The sequence below is a fragment of the Strix aluco genome, chromosome 6, assembly GCF_031877795.1.
Source record: "Strix aluco isolate bStrAlu1 chromosome 6, bStrAlu1.hap1, whole genome shotgun sequence".
Classification (NCBI taxonomy): domain Eukaryota; kingdom Metazoa; phylum Chordata; class Aves; order Strigiformes; family Strigidae; genus Strix; species Strix aluco.
The window spans coordinates 41597729-41612043 of record NC_133936.1 but is presented as its reverse complement, the minus strand read 5'-3'; the positions used below and the strand labels follow the sequence as shown (position 1 = coordinate 41612043).

General features: G+C 51.1%; 1 protein-coding gene and 1 long non-coding RNA gene across 4 annotated transcripts; one reads left to right on the top strand and one right to left on the bottom strand.

Moving 5' to 3' along the window:
* The first annotated feature begins 767 nt into the window (after positions 1–767).
* ACKR3 (atypical chemokine receptor 3) lies at positions 768–14231 on the top strand. 3 transcript variants are annotated; one of them, XM_074829807.1, is made up of 2 exons: positions 768–789; positions 12240–14231. In XM_074829807.1, the coding sequence occupies exon 2, from the start codon at positions 12267–12269 to the stop codon at positions 13359–13361; it is 1095 nt and encodes a 364-aa protein (XP_074685908.1). In that variant the 5' UTR covers positions 768–789; positions 12240–12266; the 3' UTR covers positions 13362–14231. The 3 variants fall into 3 exon arrangements, with proteins under 3 accessions (XP_074685908.1, XP_074685907.1, XP_074685909.1); XM_074829806.1 differs by lacking the exon at positions 768–789 and adding an exon at positions 7891–7982; XM_074829808.1 differs by lacking the exon at positions 768–789 and adding an exon at positions 9689–10232.
* Positions 4264–7121, bottom strand: LOC141925475 (uncharacterized). The gene is made up of 2 exons (XR_012623873.1): positions 6531–7121; positions 4264–5429 (listed from the first exon to the last, which is right to left on the bottom strand). It is a non-coding gene; the product is annotated as an uncharacterized LOC141925475 (long non-coding RNA).
* Positions 14232–14315: the final 84 nt, after the last annotated feature.

Genomic DNA, 14315 nt, shown 5'->3' with positions numbered 1-14315 from the left:
ATCTAGTTATTTAATTACCTAGGAACAGTCCTGTGTGCAGTTTTGTCAGTGGGAGCAATGATGCTTCAAATTTCACACCTCATTGGGATGGATGGGATAGTTTTTATCGAGATAGCTGGGTTGGCAAGAGGAAGGAGAAAAGCGGGAAGTGCAGCAGGAGTTTGCATGTGTGTGCTCTCTTGTGCAGAGTGTCCTGTGCAATTCAGGTGATAAGCAAATCCCATCTTTTCTGATGGGCCAAGTTGAATTCTCTGTGCCTGAGCTGGTTAAGAGCGTGAAATGGTCAAACTGGCATGAATTGTATTATGGTGCAAGAGCTGCTCAGCGGTCACCGTTATCTTGTGCGGTAAGCTTAAGCTATCTTCTCCCCTTGTTCCTCTGGAATAAGGTAATTTGGATGGTGAGTTACTGCAGAGGAAGGACATAGTCATGAACAGTTACTGTACAGTAACTTGTATGTTTGATGAAGACCTTCCCATAGCTATTATAAGAGCAGCCATATGGCAGAACAACACTGCTTGGGACGATTGGGATTGTGTTTATGATGCTGTGTGCAGTTCTGAGCTCAGGTCTGCATGTGTTTTTGACTGTGATCCACAGCCTTCTCATGAGGGGAGATACACTCCAGGAATCAGCAGCGCTCGTCAGGGACTTGTGCGTGGGACGAGTGTCCGGAGAACGTGCACAGTGGGCAGGAGTCCGGTCCCAGTGTCCTCTATGCCTGGAGCCAAGCTGGAGGAGATTCAAACCTACATCACCCACGGGGCTGTGCTGACCACCATGCTAACGGTACAGATGGAAAAAGAGGGGAGGGATGCTCCTGTTTCAAATGAATACAAGATCTGTGGGGTCAGGGAGAGGTGGGAAGCTAAAGGTGGAGGGTGACTGTAGCTGGGAAAGGGGGCGGTGAGACCAGCCCCACCCCAGCACTGTGTGGAAGCTGCCTGTTGTGAGGAGACCTCATCCATATGCTGTGGCTGGCTGCGTGCAGGGTGTCTGTCAGATATGGTCCCTCAGGGGAGGGAGGTGTTTATTGGCCTCATCTGACTGCAATTTAGGCAGGAGATAGGTGTCAGGCTGCTGCAGACACTTCTGGGCATGTGTCACAGTAGGACTGGAGCCTCCTGGGGCACAGAGACCAGGCATGTAGGGAGTCTAGATCGGGCAGCAGCCGAAGGAGGGCTTTGGTGAGCCCAGCTTTTGCGGCTAGCCATTCAGTTCTACCTAAATCCTGAGTGTCTGGCTGGCCTGAGAGCCAGGAGAGCTGGCAATTTCCACTGCTGAGCCAGAAGCAATCCAGAAGGAGGTGGCCAGATGGTTCCCAACCAGTGAACGTCAAACTGTATGCAGCTGTAATGTCTTTCTCTTCTCACTTGCTATTGGTGTTTGCTAGCAGGCAAACAGTGACTGTTCACAACAGGCCCAGTAAAAAATTACCTTTTGTGATCATTTACTTAACATTTTCAAGGAGTTGCAGCTAAATGGAGGTGACCTTCATTCTCAGCTCCCATGCACGGGCTCAGCTCCAACAACTCCAGTCAAGCTGTGCTGACTTTCGGCAGCTGGGACTTGGGCCCTGCTTTTAATGTCCCTCACTCAGTGCTCATGCAGTCAGTTTTCCTTTCCAAGATTATATTTGCTTTCTTTCCTAAAGGACTGCTCTAATATCATACTTTAAAACAATATGTCTTTTTTCCCCCGCAGAGAACAATATGATATGCCACTGTTGAATTAATATGTCCATGAAAAGCGAATACAATCTCCCCAGTAGATCCCCTTTCGAAAAGATTTATGATTTAATGAATTTTTTTATTTCTTACCGGCATGTAGTATTTAGTCGTTTTACACCTAGCAGGACTCTTTCCCATGGAAGCAAGCGAAGGCGGGGGGGGGCTCCCATCATCCTAATTCAAACTCCTTTCTTCCCTCTCTGTCCCCGGTGTGCCACTTGTAACCCTTGCTGCTTGTGCAAAGTGAGAGTCCAGCTTTCTGTAGCACGGCTCCTGTCAAGACCTACCCCCCAACACATTAATGTCACCTTGCTAATTTGAGACAGCTCTGTGCAGAGAGGAGACTTTTATGAGTAATTTTTATGTAAAAATCAATGCCTCTGAAAAATCTTCACCACTAGCTGCTTAGCTGCTCCAAGCAGCATTTCTGGATCAGGGTCCTATTTTATCTTTCTCAGGTCACAGTCAGGCACGCTCTCAAATAAATGGCAATAATGCCTAAGACAGTAGATTATGAAGCTGCAAATAACGTCCAGAGGTAACACCTTTATTTAGTGGAAGGGTACGCTGGAAATGAACTGTGAAGGAGAGAGCCATCTTCGATAATTATCAGCTACACGGGTAATATTCCTAATTACACCACCAATTGATTTCTCTTAAAAGCTCTCATCGCCTTGAAAATGGTAAATTGATTGCTCTGGCAGCCCTTTCCTCGGCGGATCCTGCTGGGACGCGTGCCATACCAGTGCTTCGCTTTTGGGAAGCTTGCTGGGAATGATGGCTGCAATTCCCACTGGGACTGACAGAAAGTGTGCTGCTGGGTGGCTGGACCGGAGTGTTAACCTCTCTCCTGCTGTTTCTTTCGGGGGAAAAGAAGACAAAGAACGGTTAAAATCCTGGGTGGCCCAGCTGATCGAGACCCACGTGAAGTGCTGTGTGCTTTGTGTTGTCTCTCTGATTCAGCGCTGTTCACCATCACTTGTCAAGAGGTGAATGCTGACAGCAGCATCCCTGGGCTTGGACAGTCTGCCTGGAAAACACTCTCTACCAGCAGGTTTTGACAAGGCTTTCAGCTTGTGGTGCTTCAAACCACAGATGCTGGAGGCCTGTGACATCCCAAGGAGCTCAGCTTTCGTGCTCTAAAATCTTCCTCTTAAATTTAGGCCTTACTGTTGTGGTGGTGAAGTTGAAAATACAGCTTTGGAGCTACAGCATAGATGGAAACCAGCCCACAAGGGGCTTTCTGCAAAAAAAATAATCTCATGAACCTTTAAACTAACATGTGGGTGGTATGGAGGAGAAAGGGAAGTCCTGCACTGTGATTTCTCTTTTATTGCTTGGTTTAGTGGTTTAGGCTTGGCTAGCGGAAGCAGGAGCCTTGCCCTAGGATGGGTTGTGGTCGCCCTGGCAGCCTCTGCCTGCACGTCTCTTCCTTTGCTTTCCAGTTTTAAGAGGTCAACTTCTTTCTGCCGCAGTTTCCCTAGCTGTAAAACAGGGTAACGCTGTGTGTTTGCAAGCACGAGCCCGGCATCCCAGGGCGTGCTGAGCATCCCACCCAGCACTGCCGCCAGGACCCTGGCGCTGGCTTTTCCACCCTTCCGAGCTAAGGCAGCTCCTTCAGTTTGGGGCACTTCTGGCTCGCTCCATCCTTCTGCAGAGGACACTGGTCTCCTTGGAGCTGCCTACAAGTATGAGTGCCTTTCTCACGCTGCCGCAAGCATGAGTAGTGCCTTTCCGCAGTGCAGCAGTGGGGAGAGTACCTTCTCCCTGCTCTTCCCCTTGGTTTCCTCATCTTGCATCTCTTCCAGACTGGACAGGACAGAGCTGGGCAGGAGACCAGCCCTGTGGCTTTCCTGACGGCTGCTGGGGGCTGCTGACGCTGCTTTAGGCACGGCTTGGCATTAAATGACTTGATTGTTTTCTGTTGGTAGGGGAAGTGATGCTGGGCAGTACCGAAATTCGGTGCTCGTTTCCTTTTTGCCTGCGATTTCAGAGGTGACTCCTGATGTAGTCATCTATTTATTCCTTTTGTTAGTCCAGTGGCTTGTTCCTTCATCCATCATCCAACCGATGCGGCGAGGAACGTGACTGGGAGAGGACAGAGAACTAGCTGTCTTGGAAGAGGGAGGAAATGAGGGCTGCGTTTGCATCCAGCAGCCCGCTGGCGCTGGCTCCCAGGACTGCAGGAAGCTCTTTTTTACCTTTGTACACTTCACGGATCACAGCCTGATTTCCTCCAGGGCTCTCCCTGGCTTTATCGTCTCGATGTGGGTGTTTGCACTCCTGGCCGGCACGTTGTTCCCCGCCTGCACGTGACGCTGCTGCTTTTGGACACCCGCTCAGTGATGCTGCTCCTGCCTCACTCTTGCTGCACGCAGATCCTCTCTTGTGCAATGGAGGAATGTTTCCCTTTGTCCCTTTTTGATATGTGCTGTGCTATTGAAATGCTTCCCCACCCAACACATATATGCACTTTGCCCTATTGGCTTTCTCTCTCACCCCCAGAAAATCTTTCTACACTTAAAGCTGCCAGTTTCTTTTTTTTTTTTTTTTAATTTCTCTGTTGACTTGAGTAGGCAGGGCTGGGTGTTAGCTTCCATCTGCCTCCCAGTTGGAAAGGGAAGCCTTAAGAGAAAATGAGGATGCTTTCAGCCCACATTCCCAATGCCAGAAGGGAGAGGCTGTGGACACTGTGAGAAACGCCTCATTTTTTTCTCACCCCCATGTTAGTAAAAACTTGTGCTTTTGGAGAACAAATTAATTTTGTTTTAATGCTGTAGTTCAGGCAGTTAAACAAAATATAAATACAAACCACTTGGATAAGCAGTCAAAATAATAATCTGGCTTTCAGTGCTGCATTTTGCCCGGCACCCTGTGCCTGCCCCTCCTGCCGTACCTATCTCTGTGGGTCAGAGCTCACCCTTAGGTGTGTTTATCTTCAGCACTGAGCACGGTGCAGCCTTGACTTTGTGCAGGGCCCCCCATGGGTCCTGCCTGTGATCTGCAGAAAGCAGAGGCTCGTTGGGAAGGACCCCAAGAAAAACCTAGCAAGGCGAATCCGCTGCCCCGTGAGGGTAACCAGGCCCTCCCCAGCATGTTGCCGCAGAGTCCTCTGTAGCAGGGTGAAGAGCTGCGGAGCTTTGCTTTCCCCCTTTCTTAAATATCTGGAGCCAACTTGTTTTCAATGAGCGATGGACCACCTTGCCTGAATAGCTGCATCTTCATGGAGTTTCTGGTCGCTGGACTGTCTGAGATCACATCTCTTGGGACACCTGCTTGGACTGGCAGCAGATACCAACTAATCATGGCAAGCAGGTAGCATCTCGACCTTCTGTTGATCTTATCTGGGGTGCCCAGCTTCTCCCCAGCTCTGCTTGCTCTGTTTTAGGGAGGTGGCTTCATATCATGCAGGGTTTTTTCCAGACTGCATTGTTTTGCTTACCACCCAAGCGTTTCATCCTTGAATGCCGAGCAAAATCTGGCTTTCATAACAGAAAGGGAATGGGCTGCGTCTCTCCTGCATGAGGAATGTGCTCACTATAAAAAGGTAGCTGGAGGGAGAAACCTGGACAGGGCAGCGAGGGCTCTGCTCTCAGCAAATCCAGGAGAGGGGAGGTTGTCGGCAGCTCCTGGACAGCCAGCAGCTTTGTGGTTGCAGATGCTGGCCGGTATTTTTGGAGAGCTGTGGAAGAGATTGTACTACTTGATGTTATTTTCTGGCACACCAAGTAAGGAAAAACCACTTTGCTTGCTTTTTTGGCTAAGTGACTCTGTAGTTCTGCTAGAGTGCCTTTATTTTTTTTTTTTTTTTCCCTAGGATTTTCAGAGCCTGATTTAGCCAAGTGCTTCAGTACATGCTTATTTTTAAACCTAATCCTGTCGTTGTCTGAACTCATCGTGCTTCAATTCCACAGAAGTCTTGCGTTAGCACTCAGAATTTAAGCAGATGCCGAAACGCTTTCCTCACCAACCGGTGTAAACTTTGGAGGACCTCATCCAAGGAGAGTGGGGGTCAGGGAAGGAGACAAGATACCATACATCTCACCCTCTCCATCCGTGGGATGGCGAGAAACTCATCCCTGTGTTTCTCCTCCTTCCCTGGCACCTAAACCCCCAGCACTGTTTTAAGCGTGGTGGTTGCTGCGATGGTCCAGGTGTCCTCCTGCGGTTTGGCTGGAGGGCTGGGGGAAGCCCAGATCTCGGTGGGGACAGAGGCACCACCAAACGCCCAACAGGTCGGGCCTTCCTCCAGCACGTTTCTTTGCCACGTGCTCCCCAGGACACCCCGGTGTGGCGTCAGCTGGGAGATGCTGGAGGTCTCTGGGGAAGTGCTGCTGTGAGTTTTCAGTGCACGCTTGCAACTACAGGTGTAATACCTACAGCTTAATCTGTGCTGGCAGAAAAGCTGAAGGTAATTGTGCCTTCACTTGCGGGCGTGTAAATTTGATGCATTTGACTACTCCTTGATGAGCAACCTCTCTTCTTAAGAACTAAGAGTCCTCTGCGGGCAAATGGGATTCCTTTTAATCCGCACCCTTGCTCTTTTTAGATGGGTCCTTTCTGCCACAGAATAAAATGGCTGGTTTTGCCACGTCCCTGTCTTGCTTTAAGCTTGAGAATTTGTGCGAAGCACTTATGGGAAGGAACATTCTCTTTTTAAGCAGGTTTTAATGCAAGCTTTTAATTGCCTGTGGAAACAGGATTAAGCATCTTTGGGAAAACAGTTTGAAGCCCTTGGGCTGCAAGTGCTAAAACACCCTATATCTTCCCAAAAGTGCTGGTTAAAATGTTTTAGCTAACCTGTTTCTCCTGGCTGGACAGCGGCTCAGTGATGACGAGGTGATTTAGGTTCTCGGAGCTGTACGTGTCAGTGTGTGCTCCAGCGGCAGGGTTTGGGCAGGGGGGAACCAAGCCCCCGCTCTGGGTTATCTGGTGGTTTTGGAGCAGCCTGGTGGTCCGTGTGTCAGATCCCTCAGAGCTGTCAGCACCGTCGTCAGGCTTCAGCAAGCTGCATTGTGCGGCTGTTGTGTTGGCAGGTAGATTATCATCTAATCCGAGCATCTTCCCCCAGACAGACAGACAGGCTGGCCCTGCTGGAGCTGAATACAGACCTGCCCCTTCCTCTACACGGGCTCTTTTCATCTCCTGCCTCTCCTGTGCTGAGGAGGGGTGCAGAGAAGTGGATTCTCAGTTTTAGTGAGTTTCTAGCTTCCTGTTGCTTTTCCTTGGCATTAATTTTTCTTGCCCTGGGTGAGGGAGTAGACATGAGAATCCGCTCCCTCCCCTTGCCTTGTTGTCTTAGTACTTTGTAGTAGTGGGGAAAAAAAAAGAAATCAAAACAGAAAACAACTAGAAACCTGCGTTTCTTTCCCTTCATTTTTTTCCTTTCCCCCTTTTTTTCTTTCTTCCCCCTTTTTTCTTTCTTCCCCCTTTCCCCCCTTTTTTCTTTTTCCCCCCTTTTCTCTCCCCCCTTTTTTCTCTCCCCCCCTTTTTTCTTTCTTCCCCCTTTTTTCTTTCTTCCCCCTTTTTCCCCTTTTTTCTTTTTCCCCCCGCTTTGTTCTTTTTTCCCCCCTTTTCTCTCCCCCTTTTTTCTCTCCCCCTTTTTTCTCTCCCCCCTTTTTTCTCTCTCCCTCTTTTTTCTCCCCCTTTTCTTTCCCCTTTTTTCTTTTGCCCCTTTTTTCTTTTCCCCCTTTTTTTCTTTCCCCCCTTTTTTCCTTTTTCCCCCTTTTTTTCTTTTTCCACCCCCCCTTTCCCCCCCCCTTCCTTTTAATAAATTTTGTTCTCATTTTTTTCCTTTTTTTCCCCCTTCTCTTTTTTCTCCCCCTCTCTTTTTCCCCTTTTTCTTCCCGCCCTGGTGTCAGTCCCCTTTCCCTCGCTCCTACCACCGGGCGCCTGACGCTCTGCACCCCGCAGCCCTCCATCCGCTCCCCCCCTCCCGCGTGTGTAACCCCTTTCCCTTTGGGGCGCAGCGAGTCACCCCTTCCCCACTCCCTGCCCCCGGGCCGCCACCCCCCGCTGCCCGCGAAGCCCCCGGCGGCGGGGCCGGGGCCGGGGCCGCCCCCGAGAGGCGGTGCGGTCCCGGAGAGGCGGTCCCGCCGCCGAGAGGCGGTGCGGTGTGTCCCCCCCCCCCCCGAGAGGCGGTGCGGTGTGTCCCCCCCCCGAGAGGCGGTCCCCCACCGCCGATATAAGGGGGCGGCGGCGGCGGGCAGCGCTCAGTCGCTCCGGCAGCGCTCGGCGCCCAGGCCGCGGGAGGTAAGGGCGGGGGAAGCGCAGCCTCCGCCCGGCCGGGCTCGGAGGGGCTGGGGGGGGTGTGTGGGGGGGGTGTGTCCCCGCCGCGGGTGTCCGTGTCCCCCCCACCCCCGGGCCGTGCAGGGGGGCGGCCGCCGCAGCCGAGCTCCCCGTTGCCCCGCGGGCTCCCCCCCCCCCCTTCTCCAAATCACGTTTTTTGGGGGGCGGGGGGGAAATGAGGAGCCTCCTCACACCCCACCCGGTTTTTCCCGGCGGCGGGCTGGCTCCCCTCGCCGTGGTGGAGGTTGGTGGCGTGCGGGGAGGGTCTGGGGTTTCGGAGTCACCTGCCCGGGGCCAGCGTCCCGGCACGGAGCGCTGCTCGCTCCTGGGTGCTCCTCGCCCCTGCGTGCCTCGGTGTGATCCGCAGCTGCGCGGGCCGCTTCTGTCCTCGGTTGCTTTTTGTTTTCAACTCAGAACTGCAGAAGAGAGTTTAAATGTGCTAGGCGCAGTCTTGCAAAGCCCCATGAGGGCACGGGTGGCCTGGAGTGGCCAAACGGGGGCGATGCTCGCCCCCCTCCCCATGCTGGAGGACCAGGCTGGCCCTTTGACATGGGAAGGGTGAAGGTGTGTAGGTGACAACCTGACCACCCGTCCTGGCTTTTCCTGGTACAGCTCATTTCCTTCCCCACTCAGAAGGGCAAAGCCCAGTTTGCCAGCAGGACCAGGCTGCAGGATGCTCTGAGTAGAAGAGGGGATGCTGAGAAGATCCCAAAAGTGTTGAGGGCTTGAACGCTGCCATGAGGTGCTTGACTGCCCTCCTAGGCACGAATGCTTGTGCCTGTTTACTTTTTGCCAGCCTGCAGCAGGTCCTGGGTGGGAGGTGGGATGGAGAGGGTGCAGTCCTGCAGGCTGCATCAGCTCCTGGGACATCTCTGGGTGTCTGGAGCAGGATTTTGGGTGCATCTCCTTTCCTTCATGCCAGAACTGCTGTGAACTAGCAGGGACTGGCCGCAGCACACGTGCCTGCTGGGTGAAGGGGTGATGGCCTGCAAGAGCTTTGCAGTGCAGCGGATACAAAAAGCAGTTCCAGCTGCCTTCACAAGTTTTTAGGATATTGTGCTGTCTGCAGAGAGCGCTAAAGGTGTTTTTTTGGGAGCACAGAGCGGCTTTATTGAGTTTGTCTGGTGGGTTCCCCCCCACACCTCCCAGCTAATCTGGGTGGGAATCGGAGCTTGAGTTACAGCAGCTAATCCCAGACTATAGAGACCGTGCCCTCGTAAAACTGTAATCTCTGAATACAGCCATCCTCCCCAGCATGGCTTTGAGCCTGGGAGGCCGTATTGGTTTCAGATTTTTATTACTGTGCTGGGGATGCGAAAGAGCACAGGCATGCGGGCGGCCCCGGACAGACAGATGCACGTGCACGCAGCAGACCTGCTCTTGGAGTGGAGGCAGGCTGAGATTCGGGCTGAGCATCAGTTGTGTTCAGTAAGATCCCCAGGGTGGTTGTGAGCGAGCAGCTGAGGTGGTGATGCCCTCTCCTAGCTGCTGTCCTAGGCTAGTGGCCATGGTGTCCCCAGCACTGGTGTGAGCCCCAGCTTCAAGGGCTTTCTGCTGCCCTGTCGCCGCCTCCCTGCTTGCCCTCACTGCCTCTCTGTTGGCACTGGTGAGCTGACACCCTGCAGCCAGGTCTGAGTTTCTTCTCTGTTAGCTGGAGGCTTAGAGGGGGTTTCACAGCCCCATCCTGGATGTTGCCTTGAGTTGGGTTCTTGAGATGTGGAATGAGCCCACTCCCCTTGTTGGAACACGTGCCTTCCCAGGAGATGCCCAGGCCCACCTGCACTACTTCTGTAGGGTGTTACAGGGGTAGCCTGATGTTCCTCCTGCTCTGCTCACCTCGCTGTCCATGAATACCAGCAGGAGACAGTGGCCATGAGGCTTGAGAGTCTTGTGGCTTTTGGGGAGTTCTCTTTAGTTGCTGTGGGGTTTTGAGACACAGGGACTTGAGGATGGTGCTGCTTCTCCCCATGCTTGAGAGGCCTTGAAAAATGTTTGGGCTGGGGATGCAGTGGTAGTGGTGGGACCCTGGATGAAGTCTAACAGGAGACCCCCTCCCTCTCTCCCACTTGCAGCCCTGGGCTGAAACGAGCATCCTGGGGAGCTGCGCCTGGGCAGCACGCACCCCTGCTGCATGCACCAACTGGGTGGTACAGGCAGCTCGAGGGTGGCCTGCGTCTCTGTGGGGGGCAGGATCAGTCCTTCTGCCTTCTAGACGTGAGTTAAACTACCCTCTGCTTTCCTGAGCTGGAGACGGGAGCTTGTCTGTCCCAGGACAGAAAGCTGCTGCTGTCTCAACTCCCTCTTTAGCCAGTGTTTAGCAAAATCCGTGCTTAATTTGGTTTGAATCTCAACTCCATCTTTCAACGGGCCGCAGGATGAAAGCCTGGAAGGCTGCATAGGTTTGAAGCAATAGGCTAGATCCCCTTGTGGGGCCAAATTGGGCCCTGTTTGTGGAGAGATTTGATCTCCCCTGGATGCGTGCAGGGCCCTCCTCATTGTTAGTGCCACCAGCTTCCCCTCTGCTGGGACAATAGTGCCTTGAGACCCCCCTGGTAATCTCCCCCCTTATCTCCCTTCTCTTCCGTAGCCTGTATCCCTGGCAGGTGGGGAGGGTGGGAGGTTTGGGAAGAGCCAATTATGCAGATAGAGGAGTGAGAGGTGCTGTGTCAACTGACATCCCCTTTTGGGGAGCGGGGGCAGGAAGAGGATGCTCAGCACGGGAGTGTGTCTGAGCTCTTCCCTGCTCACTGTCCCCTCCGTGCTCCCGTGAGCCCCACCAAGAGCTCCTATGGTGGGGTCGAGGACGTTCAGAGATACAGGTGGCCACGGGAGTTTTTTCCCCTTGTTGCTCTCTCCAGCCGCTCGCTCATGCTGGCGTTGCCCCCAGGCTGGGGTGATATCAGGGGGTACCTCTCACTGCTGGGGCTGGGGGCATGTGGAAGAACAAGGTGGCCACCATTCAGGATGCCAGAAGTGTCCGCGGCAGGGACTATGGGTGGGCTGGCTGACCCGATGCTCCGGATCAAGTGAAGCCGTGGGGGAACAAGATGGGGTCCATCCCTTGAAAACCCACTTCTCCATCTTTATTTTGGCATGCCTCAAGCCAGAGCCTGTGGATACAGGGCTCCAAAACTTGTTTGGCTGAAGTGTGGCGGTCACAGGCCAAGGCAGCTGGCTGCTGCTGTGGGTGGTACTGTTGGCCCTGTGGGGTGGGAGGGTCCCAGCGAGGGAGGCAGCATTTTTATGCATCCCCAAAAGCACAGTGGTAATTAGCAGCCCGGCTTTGGATTTTGAGTAAGCTGCGTGGGTCTGCAGGGGCCCTTCCTTCTGCTGGTGAGGAAGTTAACGAGGAGCCCCTTGCTTTGTCCGCTACCTGCTGATGGAAGAAGGGGCTGAAGAGGCAAGAAAAGCAGATGTAGAAAAGCAAAAGGGTGGGGAGGAAGCAGTTGTTGTGGAGCCAGCTGTGATGGGGGAGTGTTTTGTAAATCAAAGCTCTCTCCTAAAAAGAAAACTTGAGCCCAGCAGATCTACCTCAGCAGTCAAGCTCTGACTTTTCTTTTTTCTTTTCTCAAAGCTCCGTGATAATCATTGAACATGGGATGCTTTTTAAAATAGAATTCAAGGGAAGGGGGGAGGACAGAGCAAGATTTAAATTTAAAATTGAACGAGGGTACAAAGCCCGTTCCTTCCCCATTTCTGCTTAATGCAGCTGGAGCTGGGCTTGACAAGATGCTGACCAGAGCTTGTGGTAAATGTTTTACGGTACCGTGTATCAGCCAGATCAATTCTACTATGCTTGAGGGAGTGCAGATAAAATGGCTTAAAGATTCCCCTGCTGAAAGTGATAGTATCATCATTTATGCTGGAGAAGACAGATCTAGTCGCCTGACATTTATTTGGCCATGGTGTACTTTGCGGATTTCACACCCGGGGACGATAGCCAACCTGATGATGTCAGATTTGAGCTGCAAGAAAAGAAGAAAAAAAAACCCCACCACACACAGAAAGCTAGTGCTGTTCTTCTTTTGTCAGCCAGATGAGTTTTGCTGTGTATCTGCTTTGGTTGTTTTACTCCATGGGTCTCTTTAATGGAAAGCACGCCTTACAAGAGTAGGACATTACTAAACCAGCGTATCCTGCGTGTGCTTTTTGGTGCAAAGATGGCAGCAGAAATATCTCTGTTAACTTAGGTCATTTCTTTTTATCCTATTTTGCCCGTAGGTCACTCAAACTCCAAAGTAAGCGAACATGAGCGCACTTGACTTGACTTCCATCCTCGATTTTCTGGAAACAGCCAACTTGACAGAGATCAACTGGACGTGCAACAACGGTGACTGCATCACGGTTGATGCAACAACATGCCCTGGCACGCTCAACAAAAGTGCCCTGCTATACACCCTGTCCTTCTTCTACATTTTCATCTTTGTCATAGGGCTGGTGGCCAACTCGGTTGTGGTGTGGGTCAACCTCCAAGCCAAAATGACTGGCTATGAAACCCACCTCTACATTTTTAATTTGGCTATCGCCGATCTGTGCGTCGTCATCACCCTTCCGGTGTGGGTCGTCTCCCTCATCCAGCATAACCAGTGGCACATGGGAGAAGTCACGTGCAAGATAACTCACCTTATATTTTCCATCAACTTGTACAGCAGCATCTTTTTCCTGGCTTGCATGAGTGTGGACCGCTACCTCTCAGTTGCCTATTTCACCAATTCCAGCAATCGCAAGAAGAAGATAATCCGTCGCTGCATCTGCATTTTAGTGTGGCTTCTTGCCTTCTCCGCCTCTCTCCCAGACACCTATTATCTCAAGACCGTCTCTTCCAACAATGAAACCTACTGCCGCCCCGTCTATCCAGAGGAGAGCTTCAAAGAGTGGTTGATTGGCATGGAGCTCATCTCCATCGTGCTGGGCTTTCTCATCCCTTTTCCCATCATCGCTCTCTTCTATTTTCTCCTTGCGAAGACCATCTCTGCCTCCAGTGACCAAGAGAGGAAAAGCAATGGGAAGATCATTTTCTCCTACGTTGTCGTGTTTCTCGTCTGCTGGCTACCCTACCATGTGGCTGTCCTGCTTGACATCTTCTATAGCCTTCATTTCATACCTTTCAGTTGTCAGATGGAGAACTTCTTGTATGCCACTCTTCACATCACTCAGTGTTTCTCTCTAGTCCATTGCTGCGTCAACCCCATCCTGTACAGCTTCATTAACCGCAACTACAGATATGAGCTCATGAAAGCCTTTATTTTCAAGTACTCTGCCAAAACTGGTCTCACTAAACTTATCGATGCTTCCAGAGTGTCAGAAGCAGAATACTCTGCTCTGGAGCAAAATGCCAAATGACTGCAACCCCATAATGAAACCTCCTTGACTCTCTGACCCTTGTTTTTTGTGTGTTGGTTTTGTTTTTTGTTGTTTTGGTTTCCCCCCCCACCCCTCCCCTTTCCCTGTGCTTGTTATGAACGGGGCATGAATTCCAGCCTACGAAAGAGAAATAGCAAACTAATTTAAGAGTAGAATCAGGTGCAAAACGGAAGTGGTACCAAAATTAAGCCTTTTGTTGCTGTGTTTTGTTTGATCTCCTCCTAGTCCGGTCTGGACTTCTTAACAATGCTATGCAAATGGAAATGACTTTCTAGCAGACAAAGCCATTGTGTACCATAGATAACATGCATTTCCAGGATAAGCTTTTTCTTCCATGTGTAGATTCCCTCTTGTCTCCTTGTATATGTTATATATATAGTGTGTTGTATTTAAAAGCTTGAGACTTTATTTTCTGGCTCTTGGTGTACCTTATACAATTGTATTTGAAAGTTAAATATATTTTTATCATGTATTTGAAATATATTGCTGATGAGTGTATCCAGGGTGCTGTAGTCTGAGTGTTAGATTGCCATTTGGTTTCAACTATCGTAGGTAAGAGGATGCTGATAAATAGCAGAATGGAAATGATCTCTTAGGTGCATCCTCTGTGGCTGGCACACTTCACTGACCATAGCTTTATGTGGTGGTCATACCCACGTGTCTGGAGCATGAAATGTATGTAGTGTAATATAGTTACCATCATGTTAAAATTAACAGTATTGTAAGAGTTGTTAACTCCTACGCCCATACTTCACAAAGCTGTATCCTTATGCACAAGAATGAATGATCTGAGAGTTGTCTCTATTTGTAAGTTATTTTTGTAAAATAAAGATCTGGGAAAAAAAGAAATCTATGCCTACCAGTGGTTTGACTTGCCATCCTCCTCCTCCTTAGGAAAAAAAAAAAAAGCTAAAAAGGAGAAATCCCAAAGCC